The following is a 16,000-nucleotide window of genomic DNA, read 5'->3' as shown; positions in this document are numbered from 1 at the left end:
CAGTTCAACTAGAGCTTTATTGCTTACATCCAGTGCCTTCCCTGTCCCTACTCTAACTGCCCTCATCCTGTCCCTACTCCGCCTCTTCCTGTCCCTGACCACCTAGTTCCTCCCACCCAGCTACTAGACTGCTAACACACAACATCTCCCCCTTTCTTAACAAAACTGCTAACGTGTTCAATTATATCTCTTCAATGAGTCTCTTTGGTCGCTGAACATTGCGACGCGGCCTTACATTCATTTCTTCAGTGTCCTCTTCAATCTGGGGTGCATCCAATCTGTTCAGAGCGTCCGGATCATGTTGATCAGAGGTTCCAGGATCTGATAACACCGTGGGGTCAAGCAATGATCTGTTTGAGTCCTGGGAGCACTTCTTGAAGTGAGACACATTTCTCGTGACTCGACGGTGGTCAGACTCCGCCGTCAGCATGGTGCCTTTCTGCCGAGTGACCAGTAGTGGTTCATCACGAAAACGACAGTCTGTTTTCTTCTGTTGATCTTGTTTCACCAGTACATGGTCTCCTTCGTGCACAGAAGGTGATCTGGCTCTTCGCTTTGCGTCAGCATACGACTTCATCTTGTCCTTGTTCTTCTTGTCCATCTCTGCCATCTCCAGATGGTTGCGGGTGGGTGATAGAGCTTGCAGCGCGCCATCCCAGGTCGGGATCCGGTTTCTCATGAGGCGACCTAACATCAGTGTGGCCGGACACTTGCCAGTGGTCGAGTGGGGAGTTGTCCTATAGGCCCTGAGGACTTCGTTGAGAGCGATCTGTAGGTCCTTCTTTTCGGCACAGGCCTGCTGAAATGTTTTTTTGATTGTGGCCATGAATCGTTCAACTGTGCCATTTGCTTGTGGCCAGAGGGGAGTGACTTTCCTATGATGGAAGTCCAGGTGTCGGGCATATGCTTCAAAGTCATGTCCATTGAAGGGAGGACCATTGTCTGTCTTCACTTCTCTAGGGACACCCCAGGTGGCAAATAGTTCGTCCAGTACCTTGAGAGTACTGGAGGCGCCAGTGGAGGGTACGAACTGTGCGAATGGGAAGCGAGAGTACTCATCAACTATGACTATCACGTACTTGCCAGAAGACAATGGTCCGTAGAAGTCCACGGCAATTTCTTGCCATACTCCCGCTGGTAGGGGAGTCATCTGCAGTGGGGCTGGAGGATCGCCTTTGCTTGTCAGTTGGCAGGGGTGACAGTCTTTCAAGGTGGATTCCACCATTTGATCTAATAGGGGAAACCACACGCGCTCCCTAAGCGCTCGCTTCGTAGAGACGACTCCTCTGTGACCTTCATGGGCAAGATCAATGACACCTTGCTGCAGAGCTCTGGGAATCACGATTCGCTGTCCCCGCAGTATGATTCCGTCTGAGGTCACCGACAGTTCTTCATGTACATGCCGGAATGCTTGCAGCTCATGTTTAGTGTCCAGTTCAGTGTCTGTATCCTGAGGGTCATGCCTCCACCTGTTGGTTCGAATCTTGCTGAGAACCTTTTGCAGAATGCTGTCTTGTGCGGTGGCATCACGAATCCGATCCATTGGAATGGCAGGAGGTAGCGCCTGATCAGCTACGAAATGGATGTATTCCTCAGCAATCGAAGGGTGAGAGGCAGTTGACGCAGGCGGATGTCGAGACATGTAGTCTGCTGGGTTTTCAGACTTCCCCGGCTTGTGTACAATCGTGAAGGTATATTCCTGAAGCCTCAGGCCCCACCTCTCAATTCTTGGGGGCATTTTAGCACAGGGGTTGCCATAGATGGTGACTAGCGCTTGGTGATCCGTGATTAGGGTAAAGTGCTTGCCGTAGAGGAAGACATGAAAATGTTCACATGCCCAGACCACCATAAGGCTCTCCTTCTCAGGCTGTGAGTACGCCTTCTCGGGGTCGGACAGACTGCGGCTGGCATAAACGACAATCCGCCTCTGGTCGGAGTCATGATCATACTGCGCTAAGATGGCCCCCAACCCTACGGGGCTGGCATCAACAGTGACTTCAGTCATGCGTCTGGGGTTGAAGTAGGAAAGGTTATCGGCCGACTCCACGGCCCTTTTGATCTCTGTGAACGCCTGCTCACACTGAGGAGTCCATTCGAAAGGCTGCCCTTGCTTGGTCAACATGCGGAGCGGGTGGCTGATGGTCGCATAGTCCCGGATATATCGGGCGCAATAGCTAGCCATCCCCAGGAAGGATCTCAGGTCGCTGACGTCCTGAGGACACTTGGTGTTGTTCAGGGATGCCACTTTGTCCGGGTCTGGTTTCATTCCCGCTCCCGAGAAGATGTGACCGAAGAATTTAAGCGTAGATTGGTGAAATTCGCACTTGTCTCTGTTCAGGGTTAAGTTTGCGTCGAGCAGGGCATGACAGACGCGGTTAAGTGCAATATCGTGTTCACTGGTGTCAGAGCCATAGACCAAGATGTCATCGCTGTAGTTGAGCGTGTTAGGGATGTTTTGGATGATTTGTCTGATGGCTTCTTGGAAAATTTCGGCGGCTGAAGACACACCAAAGCTTAGTCTTTTATATCGAAAGAGCCCCAGATGTGTAGCAAAAGTAGTGATGGGGCGTGACTGGGCGTCCAGTTCCAGCTGGTGATAGCCCTTGTTCAGGTCCAATTTTGAGAACACTTTGGCGCCGTTTAACGCCGAGATCATGTCACATAGAAGTGGCCCTGGATGGCGTTCACGTTCTATCGCAGTGTTGGGGATGCGCATGTCAACGCACAGTCTCACTTTGCTGGTGTTGCCCTTTTTCGGTACGACGACCACCTGCGAAACCCACGGGGTCGGACCATCCGTGCGTTCAATGATGTCGGCAGACAGGAGGTCATTGATTTCTTCTTCGACAGCCCTTTGAAGGTGGAAAGGAACGCGCCGGGGATGCTGAGCAACGGGCCTAATTTGTTTGTTGACATGTAGGTGTATCTGACGGTTCTTCAGCTTCCCTAACCCAATGAAAAGGCGAGGAAAGCTATTGACGATGTTCTGGTCATCACAAACTTTGAAGAGGATCTCCACGAGACGAAGGCGCTCCGCAGTCGGCAGGCTGAGCAAGCAGTCAGCCTCGGGTCCTTTGATAACATGAATGACTGCATCGATGGTGACGTTGTCATGTGCAAGTGTAGTCGGGAATTTGCCAAGACACTGCAGGGGTTTCTTGGACATCCAGGTGTAGACGCGGACAGGCGCATGAGCAAGTGAAGGTTTGGGGCGCATCCTCTCGTACTCGGTGACAGGGATGTAGTTCAGCGAAGCCCCGCTGTCCATCACAAATTTGGTGTCGTGATTCCCTACTTTGATGTGCAACCGAGGGTACTTTTTCAATTGATCTGGGTCTGCGATCATGTTGGCATAGTGCTTCGTGTATTCGGAGCCTCGAGACGAAGATCTGGAACTCCGGGATGGGGATCTGCGGTCCCATCGTGATCTGCGCGACTCCCTGCTGGAGTGGGGAGAGCTGGAGGACTCAGCGTCGGTGTCGTTTACGGCTCTAACATGGTGCTTTCGCGTGTCCGATCGGGACGACCTCCTGGTTCCACTACGCCTTTCTTTGTTGTATTCGCCACACATTGCTTCGAAATGATTTGTGCGACCACACTTTCTGCACCGCTGGCCCATGGCAGGGCAGACATCCACGTGAGGGTAGTCATATCCGCACCTGAAACACCTCTGTGCCCTTTCAGGTTTCTTTTCTCTCCGGCCGGTTTCCCGCCTCCTGTGATCTGAGCGTCTCGAGCGAGACGACGGTCGCGATGTCCATGGCTTGTCTCTCGAGCGTCTTCGCCCACCACCTCGGTCTTGAACTCGATGTGCCTGTTCATTGCTCACCTTGCGTCCCGATTCGATGGTGGCAGCATGCTCTTCAGCCTGATCATAGACCCGAGTCAGTTCCTCGATGTCGTCCAGTTCCTGTGGCTTTCTCAGTAGTCGTCTCCTGAGGGATTCTGAGTGACACCCCTCAATGATCTGCGATTTAATGGCGGCGTCCGTTGAAAAATTGTCGAAGTCGCAGTGCCTCGATAGTCGCCGCAGTCTAGTGATGAAGGTGCTCATTGCCTCGTCTTTTCCTTGGCGCGCCTGGTGGAAGGCATGGCGCTCGTAGTCCACGTTCCTTTTGTGGAGGAATCGTTTGTTCAGTGCGTCGCGCACTTTGTCATACGTTCCGGTGTCTGCGGCAGGTAGATCTTTGATTAGTTTGCTGATTTCACGCCCAGCACGTCTCGAGCGAGACGACGGTCGCGATGTCCATGGCTTGTCTCTCGAGCGTCTTCGCCCACCACCTCGGTCTTGAACTCGATGTGCCTGTTCATTGCTCACCTTGCGTCCCGATTCGATGGTGGCAGCATGCTCTTCAGCCTGATCATAGACCAGAGTCAGTTCCTCGATGTCGTCCAGTTCCTGTGGCTTTCTCAGTAGTCGTCTCCTGAGGGATTCTGAGTGACACCCCTCAATGATCTGCGATTTAATGGCGGCGTCCGTTGAAAAATTGTCGAAGTCGCAGTGCCTCGATAGTCGCCGCAGTCTAGTGATGAAGGTGCTCATTGCCTCGTCTTTTCCTTGGCGCGCCTGGTGGAAGGCATGGCGCTCGTAGTCCACGTTCCTTTTGTGGAGGAATCGTTTGTTCAGTGCGTCGCGCACTTTGTCATACGTTCCGGTGTCTGCGGCAGGTAGATCTTTGATTAGTTTGCTGATTTCACGCCCAGCTAGATTTCGGAGAGCTATCAGTTTGTCTTTGTCGACAGTCACTTTGGATCCTTCGATATAGTCCTCGAAGTCTTCGAGCCATTCCTGCCACTTGGGGCCCATGCTTCCACCCGTCGTTATGGTGACTGGTTCTGGGGCCCTCAGATGCGATCCTCCCGCAAAGAGGGGCTTGACGTCATCTCGACGCGGTGATTGCGACATTGTGGGACACACAAGATGGTGTCGAAGACTTGTCAATGCTTGTTTGTACCTTTCTTATCAGTCCTTGTTATTTGTTCACGGCAATGCTTGTTTGTTTCTTAGCGCCAATGCTTGATTTGTTAAGTTCGCCAATGCTTGTTTGCTAAACTTGTTCGCCTGACCTTAAAATGGCCGCCTCCGCTTTGCACAGGGAGGATGTCCCAGGAGTTGCCTGACTCCAAGATGGCCGCCGTTACTGCAGGCACACACGAGGCTTTCTCTCCTGTTCATACACCCCAGGGCACTCAGGACTCACCAGCCGGCAGCTCCACGAGCTATACGTCAGGATTCATTCCACTTCGGCCTCTGCTACTGCCAGGTGAGGTTGGGGTGGGCTCCCGCCTTACTTTTCCGCCAGCATGCCGAAGCTCACGCATCGGGCGTGAGGTTTTCCGACCACAGTCGGCACTCGGGCTCCGTCTCCAGCGCGCTTGGCAGCGCTTGACACCGGGCTGTTAGGGGCAGCGTCCTCCACATCTGAGGGGTCCCTACCTCGTGCTGGGGTGCTGGACGGGGTCGGAGTGGGCTCCCGACTCCTGTTCCGTCACGGGTGCGAGATCGCACGCATCTGGCGGGAATCGCGCTTCCGGCGCGCGCCTCTTATCTTTTCTCCTTCGAGCGTTTCAGCGCTCGTTGCTGGGGTTCCCTCTTTGCTCCCTCACCACCGCTGGGAAGGATAGGGTCACCTGCTGCTGGCCTGTCTCCTCAGGCGGCAGCTCTGCGCAGCAGCGTTTTTTCGTTTCTTTCAGCGCTGCACGGGACAGGGTACTCTTGTGGGGACTTGTGGGCTGCATTCATGCCCATCCCACCCTCGTCCCCAGTTGTAGCATCCTGCTACAAGTAAACACGGACACTGGTAACAGTTCAACTAGAGCTTTATTGCTTACATCCAGTGCCTTCCCTGTCCCTACTCTAACTGCCCTCATCCTGTCCCTACTCCGCCTCTTCCTGTCCCTGACCACCTAGTTCCTCCCACCCAGCTACTAGACTGCTAACACACAACAGTGCTGAAGGCAGCCACGTCACCCCCACCAATTAAACGGCAATGCCATTTTGGCACAAGCATTCATATACACTGTATATGAATGCTCGTGCCAAAATGGCATTGTTATACAGTATGTTTACATCCAGGTCGGAAACTTTATATTTGTCACTAATACAGACCAAAATTAAACCGAACCATGGACAAACCAAACTACACTGGCCACGCACAACATGCCGATAAAAAAATAACAAATCCGTATGCTTACTCCGGAAGTGCTGCGGTGCCACATATTGACAGTGTTTTCTCCAAATGCTGATAACGTGACGTTTAAAAAAATACAATTTTAGATGGAGGCTTTGTAGTTTACTAAATAACAGACGTTAACTTCCTGGACGTTTCCCCCCGTCTGTGGGAATGCCCAGTTGTAGTTTTTGCTCCCGATGACTCCCAGCAGCTGTTACTAGAGAGCTGCGTGCTCCGCTCCTGGGGAGAGGCTGGGAGTGGGCCAAAGACACGTGACTCCACGCTGTGCATAAACACAACACCAGTCTCCCCCTCAGGAGCGGAGAGCGCGACCCTATGGAGGGGTGGGAGGGTGCCCGAATCCGCCGCATGCTGCACTGGGCGGGGGTGCGTGACGGGCAGGGTACGACAGGCACTCATCCTAGGAGAGAGAGACAGAGGAAGACTGAGCCAACTTCCGGGATAGTTTGGACAAGTCGGACTGCAAGCCACGAGGTTCACCAAGTGCAAAGTGAAGCGCTGGACGGTCAGGGCAGATTCCATGTTACTAGAAAGCACATAGAGCAAGCTCGATTCTGCGGCCACAGTGTTTTCCGCATGATTATGGATTACGCATTTGCCACATACTCCATCATCCGCAGCATAATTAAGTGATCCTCACACAAAATGTGCCTATACCGCATAATTTAGGTAATGTTGCCAGCTCTGCCGCATAATTTGGTTAAGGGGCAAAATAATTAAATAATCCTCTCACAAAATGTGCCTATGCCGCATAATTTAGATAATTTGGCCAGCTCAACCGCATAGATTGGTCGTCCCTTGCTGTATCATTCCAGCGACCCTGTCCATACCCCCACATTAATCGGGCCTCAACACCCCAGATATAGGGGGCGTCTCAGTTTCCACAGTAAACCTATACACTACATTAATGGGACTTAAGAGTTGGCTCTGCAAGCATATGTTCTGATTGGCAGGAATATGTCCAGACATGCCCGGGAGCTGCTTTCTATGTGCGCGGAAAAACAGTGTTTAACAAACGTCCGCGAACTTGAAAAGAAAACACAGAAGAGGGCACGATTTTCCATATACGGGACCCAGTGTGAGGGCCTAGGCGTGTGCCTCGCGCCAGGCAATGGGTGTAAGCCCAGTTTTAGGGTTTTAAGAGGCGCTGAGGAGAATGGGACAGAAGATGGGCCTTGCTGAGGCTGGATGCGCGGGACCTGTTGCGCAGGGAAGGGGGCAATTTGAGGACGACATATCGGGGTATCGGTGTGAGGGTGTGTGGGGGCCATTTGTCGGGACTCCGCTTGAGAACATTGAGGCAGCACAGAGGGGCGTGTTTAGGGACTGTGTGTGCAGATATTTGAGAATCTTCAGCCAAGAGGAATGTTTTGGATCCGCAAAAAAACGATTAATCGTACTGTGGTATCGACTTGAATTAGAATGAGGGGCTTTTTCAGAAGGACAAAGTTTATAAAAAGTTGGCACATGTCCATTTTATGATATACAAATAAAGGTAATATGTATAAACCAGTGGGAGTGGATAAGAGGGGGTCTTCTGTGAAAAGGGCAAGTGCCAGCTCGGAGGGGGGGCGAACATTGAAGTGAGGCCAGTGTGAAGGAAAACACATGCAGCGTGGGATGCCAGAACAGCCCTGCGAAGGCACAGCCACACTCCCGACCCCTAATACTTCAAGTCGATGCCTCATTTGCCCTCCCGTCCATTTCCTCCCAAATATCCCCCCTCCCCCTCGTCACTCACGGGCATGTCTTTCAGGCGTCTCTGCTTCCAGGCGCTGAGTTTGTCAGTGAATGCGACACAAAGCTGCACAGGCGGAGCTTCTAAATCACACGAGAAACCGAGCAATGTGTACACAGAGAACTCCGCCCCCTCGGATTCAGGGCCCGCCCTCGGTGACACCGTCCCCCTCAGACTCTCCTCCCAGAGCTGGGCAGTCTCAGTGCAAGGTACGCCTCTGAGTGCCGTGACTTCCAGCGAGACCCCTGATCCCAAACCAGTGCTCCCCAAGACGGCCATGGCCAGACGTCTGAGACATCCTCCGGCGCCAGGACTCCCCCCCACCCCCTCAAGGCGGCCCTTACTACCACCCGCAAGGCGTTAAGGACATCCTCAGGGTCAGCCCCCTCTGCCCTTGGGCAGCAAGTCCAGCGTCAACGCCGGGGTCACTCTGCCCCCAAATGGCCCCAGTGCCTCGTTTCTTGGAGTGAAGGCCAGCCCTCCCAGACTGCTCTCAGAGACCACCTCCCTCGAGTCAGAGGCTTCCTCAAAGACTATTGATTTTATTTATTGCCATGCTAACAGCCGCGTGGTAAACGCAGGCCGTGTCATAGCGCTTTTTTTTAGGGTTCGCCTGCACAGCGCGTGTGAAATATCTTGTGTTAAAAAAAAGAAGTGGCAAAGCAATAGGTCTTGCCTATGCAATCGCTATTGGCTTTGCCAATATGTTTTAGCCTAAGTGTACACCAGCGTGACTGCTGTTCAGCATTTCTGAAACTGAGTGGGGTAAAGGAAAGTGGTGTAGAGAGTAGTAAAGTGGAGTAAAGTGGAGTGGTTCAGGGTAAAGTGCAGTGGTGCAGACTAGAGGACAGATGTGTAGAGTGGAGCGGCATAGAGTGCAGTGGTGCAGAATAGATTAGAGTGGTGAGGAGTGTTGTAAAGTAGAGTGGAGTGTTGTGGAATGGTGTAGAGTTGAGTCCCGTGGAGTGTCAGAGTGGCATGAAGTGCTGCAGAGTGTCATAGAGTGGAAGGGCGTAGATTGGTGTTGAGTAGAGTGTCAGACTGCAGTAGAGTGGAGTGGCATAGAGTGAGTAGTGCAGAGTGGAGTGGCATAGAGAAAAGGGGCATTGAATGGAGTAGCAGAGCAGAATAGTGTTGTAGTGCGGCATAAAGTGGAGTAAAGTGGTCTGGAGGTAGTATAGAGTGGAGTAGTGTTGTAGAGTTGAACAGAGTGGAGTGACAGCAAGTGGAGTAGAGTTTACTGGAGTAGGGCATCCTCAAATGAAGAATCATTGAGTGGAGTAGAGTGGCCTATAGTGAAGTGGCATAAAGTACTGTGGTGCAGAGGAGGTTGACGCAAAGTGCAGTGGAACAGAGTGCATTGCTTTTGAGTAAAGTGGCGTAGAGTGCCTTTACATAGAGTAAAGTGGGGTAGAGTACGGTAGTTTAGATTGTTTCAGAGTACAATGAAGTGGTGTAGAGTGGAGTGGTTCATGGTAGAGTGCAGTGGTGCAGGGTAGAGTACACATGTGTGGAGTAGAGCGGCATAGAGTGCAGTGGCATAGAGTAGAGTGGTGTAGAGTGCAGTGGTGCAGAATAGATTAGAGTAGTGAAGAGTGATTCAGAGAATAGGGGCATGGAGTGCATTGATGTAGTGAGGCATAGGGATGAGTGGTGCAGAGTAGAGTGCAGTGGCATAGAGTGCATTTGCATAGAGAATAGTGGTGCAAAGTAGAGTGGTGCCAAAAGCAGTAGAATAGAATGGCGTGGGGTGCAGTGACGTAGAGTGCAATGGTGTAGAGTGGCGTAGCATGCAGTGGCATAGCGTTGTCTGGTGCATAGTGCAGTGATGCAGAGTAGGCTGGTATTGAGTTCAGTGGCAGAGAGTGGAGTCCTGCTGAGTAGAGTGCAGTGGTGCAGAGTAGGGTGGCTTAGAGTACAGTGGTGCAGAGTAGTTGGTGTAGAGTACAGTGGCATAGAGTGGTGGAGAGTAGAGTATCACAGCTTAGAGTGCGGTGGCATAGAGTGGAGTGGCACAGACTGGGGAAGAGGCAGTGGCATAGAACAGATTATTTCAGAGTGCACAGAAGTGGCGTAGAGTGGAGTGGTGCAGGGTAGAGCACAGTGGCAAAGAGTAGTGACATAGATCGTAGTAGAGTGGCAGAGAGTGGAGTAGAGTGTTGTAGAGTGCATTGGCATAGAGTAATTTGTTTCAAAGTAGACTGTAGTGGTGTAGAGTGTAGTGGTGCAGGGTAAAATACAGTGGCAAAGAATAGTGGCATAGAGTGCAGTGTTGCAGAGTAGAGTGGCACTGAGATTAGTAGCATAGATTGGAGTGGTGTAGAGTGCAGTGATGCATAGTAGAGTGGAGTAGCGTGCTCTGGCATACAGTAGAAAGGTGCAGAGTAGAACAGAGAGGAGTTCCTCGGCTAGAGGCTGGGAGTGTGCCAAAGACATTTTACACCGCCCTGTGCATGAACAACGGACTTCTGTCAGGAGCTGATATCTCGACCCTGTGGAGAGGTGGGGGATGTCTGAATCCACTCCATGCTGTACTAGATAGGGGTGTTTGACAGGCAGGGTATGTGAGACACTAATCCTGATGGGGAGTGAGATAACGAGAGGGACAGAGAAAGACTATGCAAATTTCCAGGACAATTTGGAAAAGTCAGACCCCAAGTCACGAGAATACCAAAGTGTAAGGTTATGCGCTGGGCTGTCAGAGCAGATTTCATGTTACTAGAAGACACTGATAAAATTAACCTCAATGCTGTGGCGTTTTCCTGCATGAATATGGATTAGATGCATTTACCACATCAATCCATCATCATCTGCAGAATTACCTGCAGCTTTTAACTAAAAATAATGTTGCTAGTTCAAATGGATCACAAGTTATAAAAAACATAGCAAAACACATATTGCTGCGCAGTGGAAGGCACTTCTCAAAAGTTGATTAGTCTTCTTTCAGTGGCTTATGGCAGCATTTGGTTGTTAAACAGTTTGTAGAGTGGCACAATGTAGAGTGGTATAGAGTACAGTGGTTCAGAGTAGAGTGGTGTGAGAAGTTGGCCTGGTATATGATGTCCACTAATTAAAGTGGGCACCTTGCACCAGTCCAAACGACCATTATGATGTATGAGGTCAAAGATAACCTTTAGAAAGCTATCCTAGTGGTAGCTGTGGAGAGCAGCCTTCAGGCTTAATCTTGAAGGAATGTAAAGCAGCTTGTTTTACTAGAATATCGCCTCCTGAATTAATCAAATGAAACGAGAACCACGCAGTAGTTATATAAAAATATGTATTTATTAATATAACACTCCACTATCCTCTACACGAGGATAGAACACAAAGCACGCAATACGAGATCTATAGAACAGTTGTAAGTAGCACAATACACAGTGGGCTCCAGGGGGAGACCAAACCATATACTAAAATAGTCGTATAACAACCACGACTCGGGTCAAGACAAGGTCTCGAGCACGTAGAATCGCTAAGACCTCAAGGAACCACCCAAGGTGAGTAGATAGGGACCCCACAGAGGATGGGTGCAGTCTGCTAACACGACCGCGGGTTCCGTACAATTCGATGGGGAAGCCGCGGTTGCAATTTTACAGTCTAAGCACCCTTCTAGGAGTACGTCGAGCAAACTCTTTGGAACTTAAGAGGTTGGAGAGCCACCCCACCCGTGGATACCGTAGTACCCGAGTTACCTATCCCAGAAGAGTCTGGTGCATAGGTCTGGAGTGGTGTCGGAAACCGCCGTTGATCTCAATGGAGGGCTGGGAAGAAGTACTGCTGTTGTGAAGGTGAAAAGTGTACAGTGGAATCCAAGCCTGGATTCTGGAAGGAAGGAACCTCAAAGCAGAAGGGACAGAGTCTGGGTCACTTCAGAGTGACCAGGGGCTCAGTAGACGAATGCCCACCGGTGTAGGGTGCTTCAGGTGCAAAGAAGGGATGCTTGACTCTGCAGCCACAAGGACCAGGGGACGTCGACGGTGACCAGGAGCCAGATGCAAGCTGTCCCACAAAGGATGTCGAGTGTTGAGGGATCGGTGTCCGGCTGGGGCACCAACAAGCCTTGGCAAAAGCAATCCACGCAGGAAGGTCAAGCAGGTTAAGATGTGGATCAGCAAGGTCCAGGGGAGTCACCAAGCAATGGGGAGTTAGGGCACGTCTGGAGCAACCAGGAAAGCCCAGCAGAAATCAAGATGACACTCAGGAGGACCCACAGGGCGAATGACTAGGAGTCACGAGGGGAACTCGAGCCAGTTTGCAAAGTACCAGCCCACGGAACACTCTGTGTGAGGAGGCCGGAGTTCTTTGGTGCTAATACTGTTCAGGACTACACGGAGTCCAATACACAAGCTCGGTAATCACCAACAAGCACAGGCAACTGCAAATGGACGCGGTGCTCAGGGGTTCGGTTTATGCAGTACCCACGAGGGATGCTGGCCTCAAACTTGCTGAGAGAGCAGATCAACCTCAATATATCAATAAATCATGGGTTTGTTAAGTGTGACTACTGACCCGTAAGGGTCTCAAGGCGCTGGGGGCGGGTGGTTCCAGGTTTCAGTCCATCAAGGAGGGGGTCTGTCGAAGAGCTAGGTTTTGAGGTTTCTTGTGAAGATGGGGAGCGATGTGGTCTGTCTGAGGTGAAGCAGAAGGGCGTTCCAGGCTCTGGCCTCCAGGAATGAGAAGGAGCAGCCTCCCGATCTGGTCTTTTTGCTACGGGGGATCACAGCGTAGAAGAGCTGGGCTGATCGTAGGGTCCTTTGGGGTGCGTAGAATTTGAGTCGGCTGTTCAGGTATGCTGGTCCGGTGTCGTGGAGGGCCTTAAGTGCGTGGGTAAGCATCTTGAAGGTGACTCTAGCCTCGATGGGGAGCCAGTGGAGTGTGCACAGGTGCTGGGAGATGTGGCAGTGTCTTGAAAGGTCGAGGACCAGTCTTACGGCTGCGTTCTGGATGTTCTGTAGCTTGCGGGTGAGGTTTTTGTTTATTCTGGCATAGAGTGCGTTGCTGTAGTCGAGTCTGCTGGTGACCAGGGCGTGAGTGATGGTCTTTCTGTGTTCAAGGGGGATCCATTTGAAGGTCTTACGTAGGAGGCGGAGGGTGTGGAAGCAGGAAGAGGAGATGTAATTGATCTGGCGGTCCATTTTGAACTCAGAGTCCAGGATGATTCCCAGGTTGCATGCGTGGTCCGTGGGGGTGGGCGGGCTTCCGAGGGCGGGGGAGCACTAGGTGTTGTTCCAGGCATCGGGTTCAGGCCCATGATGAGTACTTCTGTTTTGTTGGTGTTTAGTTGTAGGCGGCTGTTTTTCATCCATTTGGCGATGGCTTCCATGCCTTCTCGAAAGTTGTGTCTGGTGGTGTTGGGTTCATTGGATAGGGAGAGGATGAGTTGGGTGTCATCTGCGTATGACACAATGTTGAGTCTGTAGGTTCTGACGATGGGGGTGAGCGGCGGCATGTAGTCGTTGTAGAGTGTAGGGCTGAGGTAGGACCCCTGGGGGACTCCGCAGGTTGTTGGTGTAGGATCCGAGAGAAAAGGGGGAGGCTGATCCGCTGCGTTCTGCCGGAGAAGAAGGAGCGGATCTAGTCAAGGGCCTTGTCCTGGATCCCTGCGTCGTGAAATCTGCGCATTAGGGTGCAGTGAGAGACTGTGTTGAACGCCTCTGAGAGGTCGAGGAGAATGAGGGCTACTGTTTCTCCTTTGTCCAGTAGGGTGCGGATGTCTACTGTTGCGGCGAGGAGGGCGGTTTCTGTACTGTGTTTTTTTCTGAAGCCGGATTGGGAGGATGCTTTTAATGCTATCTGATAAGTAAGTCCTCTGACACACAGCAATAACAAAGGTTACTTAACACTTAATAAATAAGGCATAGAGAACCAAAATGCTTTGACAAGGAGGTTTATATCAGAATTACTTCATTCATTGATATATACAATACAGTAATGGGTGGTCACGGCGGGTCTTTCTCAAGACAGGAGGGTGTGGTTTGTCAGACCCTGACTGATAGCAGGAATAGGATGGGACTCCCGCCCTTCCTACGATCACATTGATTCATCAAGCCCTACAAGATACTGGGCATTGCGCCCCTTGTTTCTACTGTTCCAGGCTGAGAAACCCGGCCTCCAGTAGGACTGTCCCCCAAACAACACCCTCCTGTCTTGAGAAAGACCCTCTGTGACCACCCATTGGGGCACCACAGGGTCGAAACGTCAACGGTTTATTTAGGTACAGTATCGCCAGGATTTTATACTTGGATAGAAAGGAATCCTTGGGTTGAAACAGTCATCTGGCCTACCTTCATTACCATTGTACATATGTAAATGCCTACACTGTATATAATGTTCACCACTTAAGCACCATGCACACTTGTCACCCCTTTTTTGTACTAATCTTGACAGTCCACATTACTGTATTGTATATATCAATGAATGAAGTAATTCTGATATAAACCTCCTTGTCATAGCATTTTGTTTCTCTATGCCTTATTTATTAAGTGTTAAGTAACCTTTGTTATTGCTGTGTGTCAGAGGACTTACTTTTCAGATAGCATTAAAAGCATATTTGACTTACATTTGCTCTACCCAACAGAACCATTCTTTTTTAACTATAAACTTACCCAGGTTCTGAGGGACACAGGGTCACCCCTTTCCGTTTAATTGCCGGATTGGGAGGAGTCGAGGATGTTGTGCTCTTCGATTAATGTGGCGAGTTGGCTGTTGATGGCTTTCTCGATTACTTTAGCTGGGAGCAGGGAGATGGGTCTGTAGTTTTTGAGGTCGGTGGGGTCCGCCAAGGGTTTCTTCAGGAGGGGGTTGACCTCGGGGTGTTTCCAGTCATCAGGGAAAAAGGCAGTCGCCAGGGAGCGGTTGATTGTGTGGCGGAGCATTGGTGCGATGGTGTTAGCGGCTCTGTTGAAGATGTGGTGGGGCAGGGCTCCGTGGGGACCCCGGAGTGGATTGACTTCATCGTCTTCAGTGTATCTACGGTGTTCAGGGCTATTCAGTTGTCAATCGTTGGCTTCAGGGTGTCGGGGTGGTTGGTGAGGGTTCAGTGTGTTGGTTGTTTTCATCGAAGTTGTCATAGATGCTCTTGATTTTGTGGTGGAAAAAGGTACTGAGTTTGTCGCAGAAGTCTTGTGAGGGAGGGATGTCAGTCGACGCGCTGGTGGGTTGGGTGAACTCCTTGATGATGTTGAAGAGTTCTTTGCCTTTGTGTGCGTGTGTGTAGATTCTGTCTTCAATCACTTTTTTCTCGTTTTTCTAATGAGTTGGTGGTGGGCCGTCATAACCCACCTCCTGTGTTGCTGAAATATTTGGAGTCTGCAGGAGCTCCGGAGCAGCAGACCAGTCAGTTGCGTTGAGGTGCCTGCAAATGCAGGGGAGTGACTCCTTCACCCCAAGGGAGATTCTTCAGTTGTTCTTAGTGCACCACAGGTCCTGCACGGAGCCTGTATGGAGCTAGGGCACAGACAAAGCTTTAGACGGAGAGGGGGACGAAGTCGGGCCCAGTCAAAGTCCAGCGAAATCCAGAGTGTCCAGACGGTCGAAGGTCAGTGGTTTCTTCTTGTAGAATATTGTCCTTGTAAAATCTAAAGTCTTACAGCCAGGTAAGCCCTTTTGTACCCACAGGAGAGGGTTGGACAGATTCAGGGGACCCTCCTAGGGGAGGGGCAGGACAGAGGGGAGGTTACTTCCATGTCCTTTGTCCAGTTTTGCTCCAAAGCAGGAGCCCATGGCTCCCAGAACTGGTTTGAGCTGACTATGCACAGGGACACCAAATGTGCCCCACGTGCAGACTTCCATGCACTCTCAGCATGCACCCACTCAGCCCCAATACACTAAATCCTGTCTGGGAGGTGGTAACACCTCCCTATGACAGGATGCCTACTGTTCTGCCTTCCTTTGCTCAAGCTTGGCTCAGCAGCAGGAGGGCAGAAATATGTCTCTGGTCCCCAGCATCCATTTTGTGCTGTCCGGGTCGAGAAGGCTGGCACTGGATAGACCAGTGACCCCACGGATCTCGCTTCAGAATGGTGGAATCATACCTCCACACCGGTTACTGGTGTGGAGGTATGATTCCAAG

The 16,000-nt window shown here is 51.2% G+C and overlaps 1 protein-coding gene across 1 annotated transcript in view; it reads right to left on the bottom strand.

The window, feature by feature from the left end:
* The window catches only part of LOC144826674 (small ribosomal subunit protein eS27-like), an 81,448-nt gene extending 73,273 nt beyond the window's left edge, over positions 1-8,175 (bottom strand). Inside the window, exon 1 of the mRNA XM_078685275.1 lies at positions 7,936-8,175. Within this exon, the coding sequence (XP_078541401.1) occupies positions 7,936-7,941 (6 nt within the window). The 5' untranslated portion in view covers positions 7,942-8,175. The remainder of the gene's footprint in view (positions 1-7,935) is intronic.
* Positions 8,176-16,000: the final 7,825 nt, after the last annotated feature.

Source organism: Lissotriton helveticus, chromosome 3_2 (genome assembly GCF_964261635.1).
Source record: "Lissotriton helveticus chromosome 3_2, aLisHel1.1, whole genome shotgun sequence".
Lineage (NCBI taxonomy): Eukaryota > Metazoa > Chordata > Amphibia > Caudata > Salamandridae > Lissotriton > Lissotriton helveticus.
The sequence above is the reverse complement of the archived record's forward strand: the minus strand, read 5'-3'. Positions and strand labels throughout refer to the sequence as shown.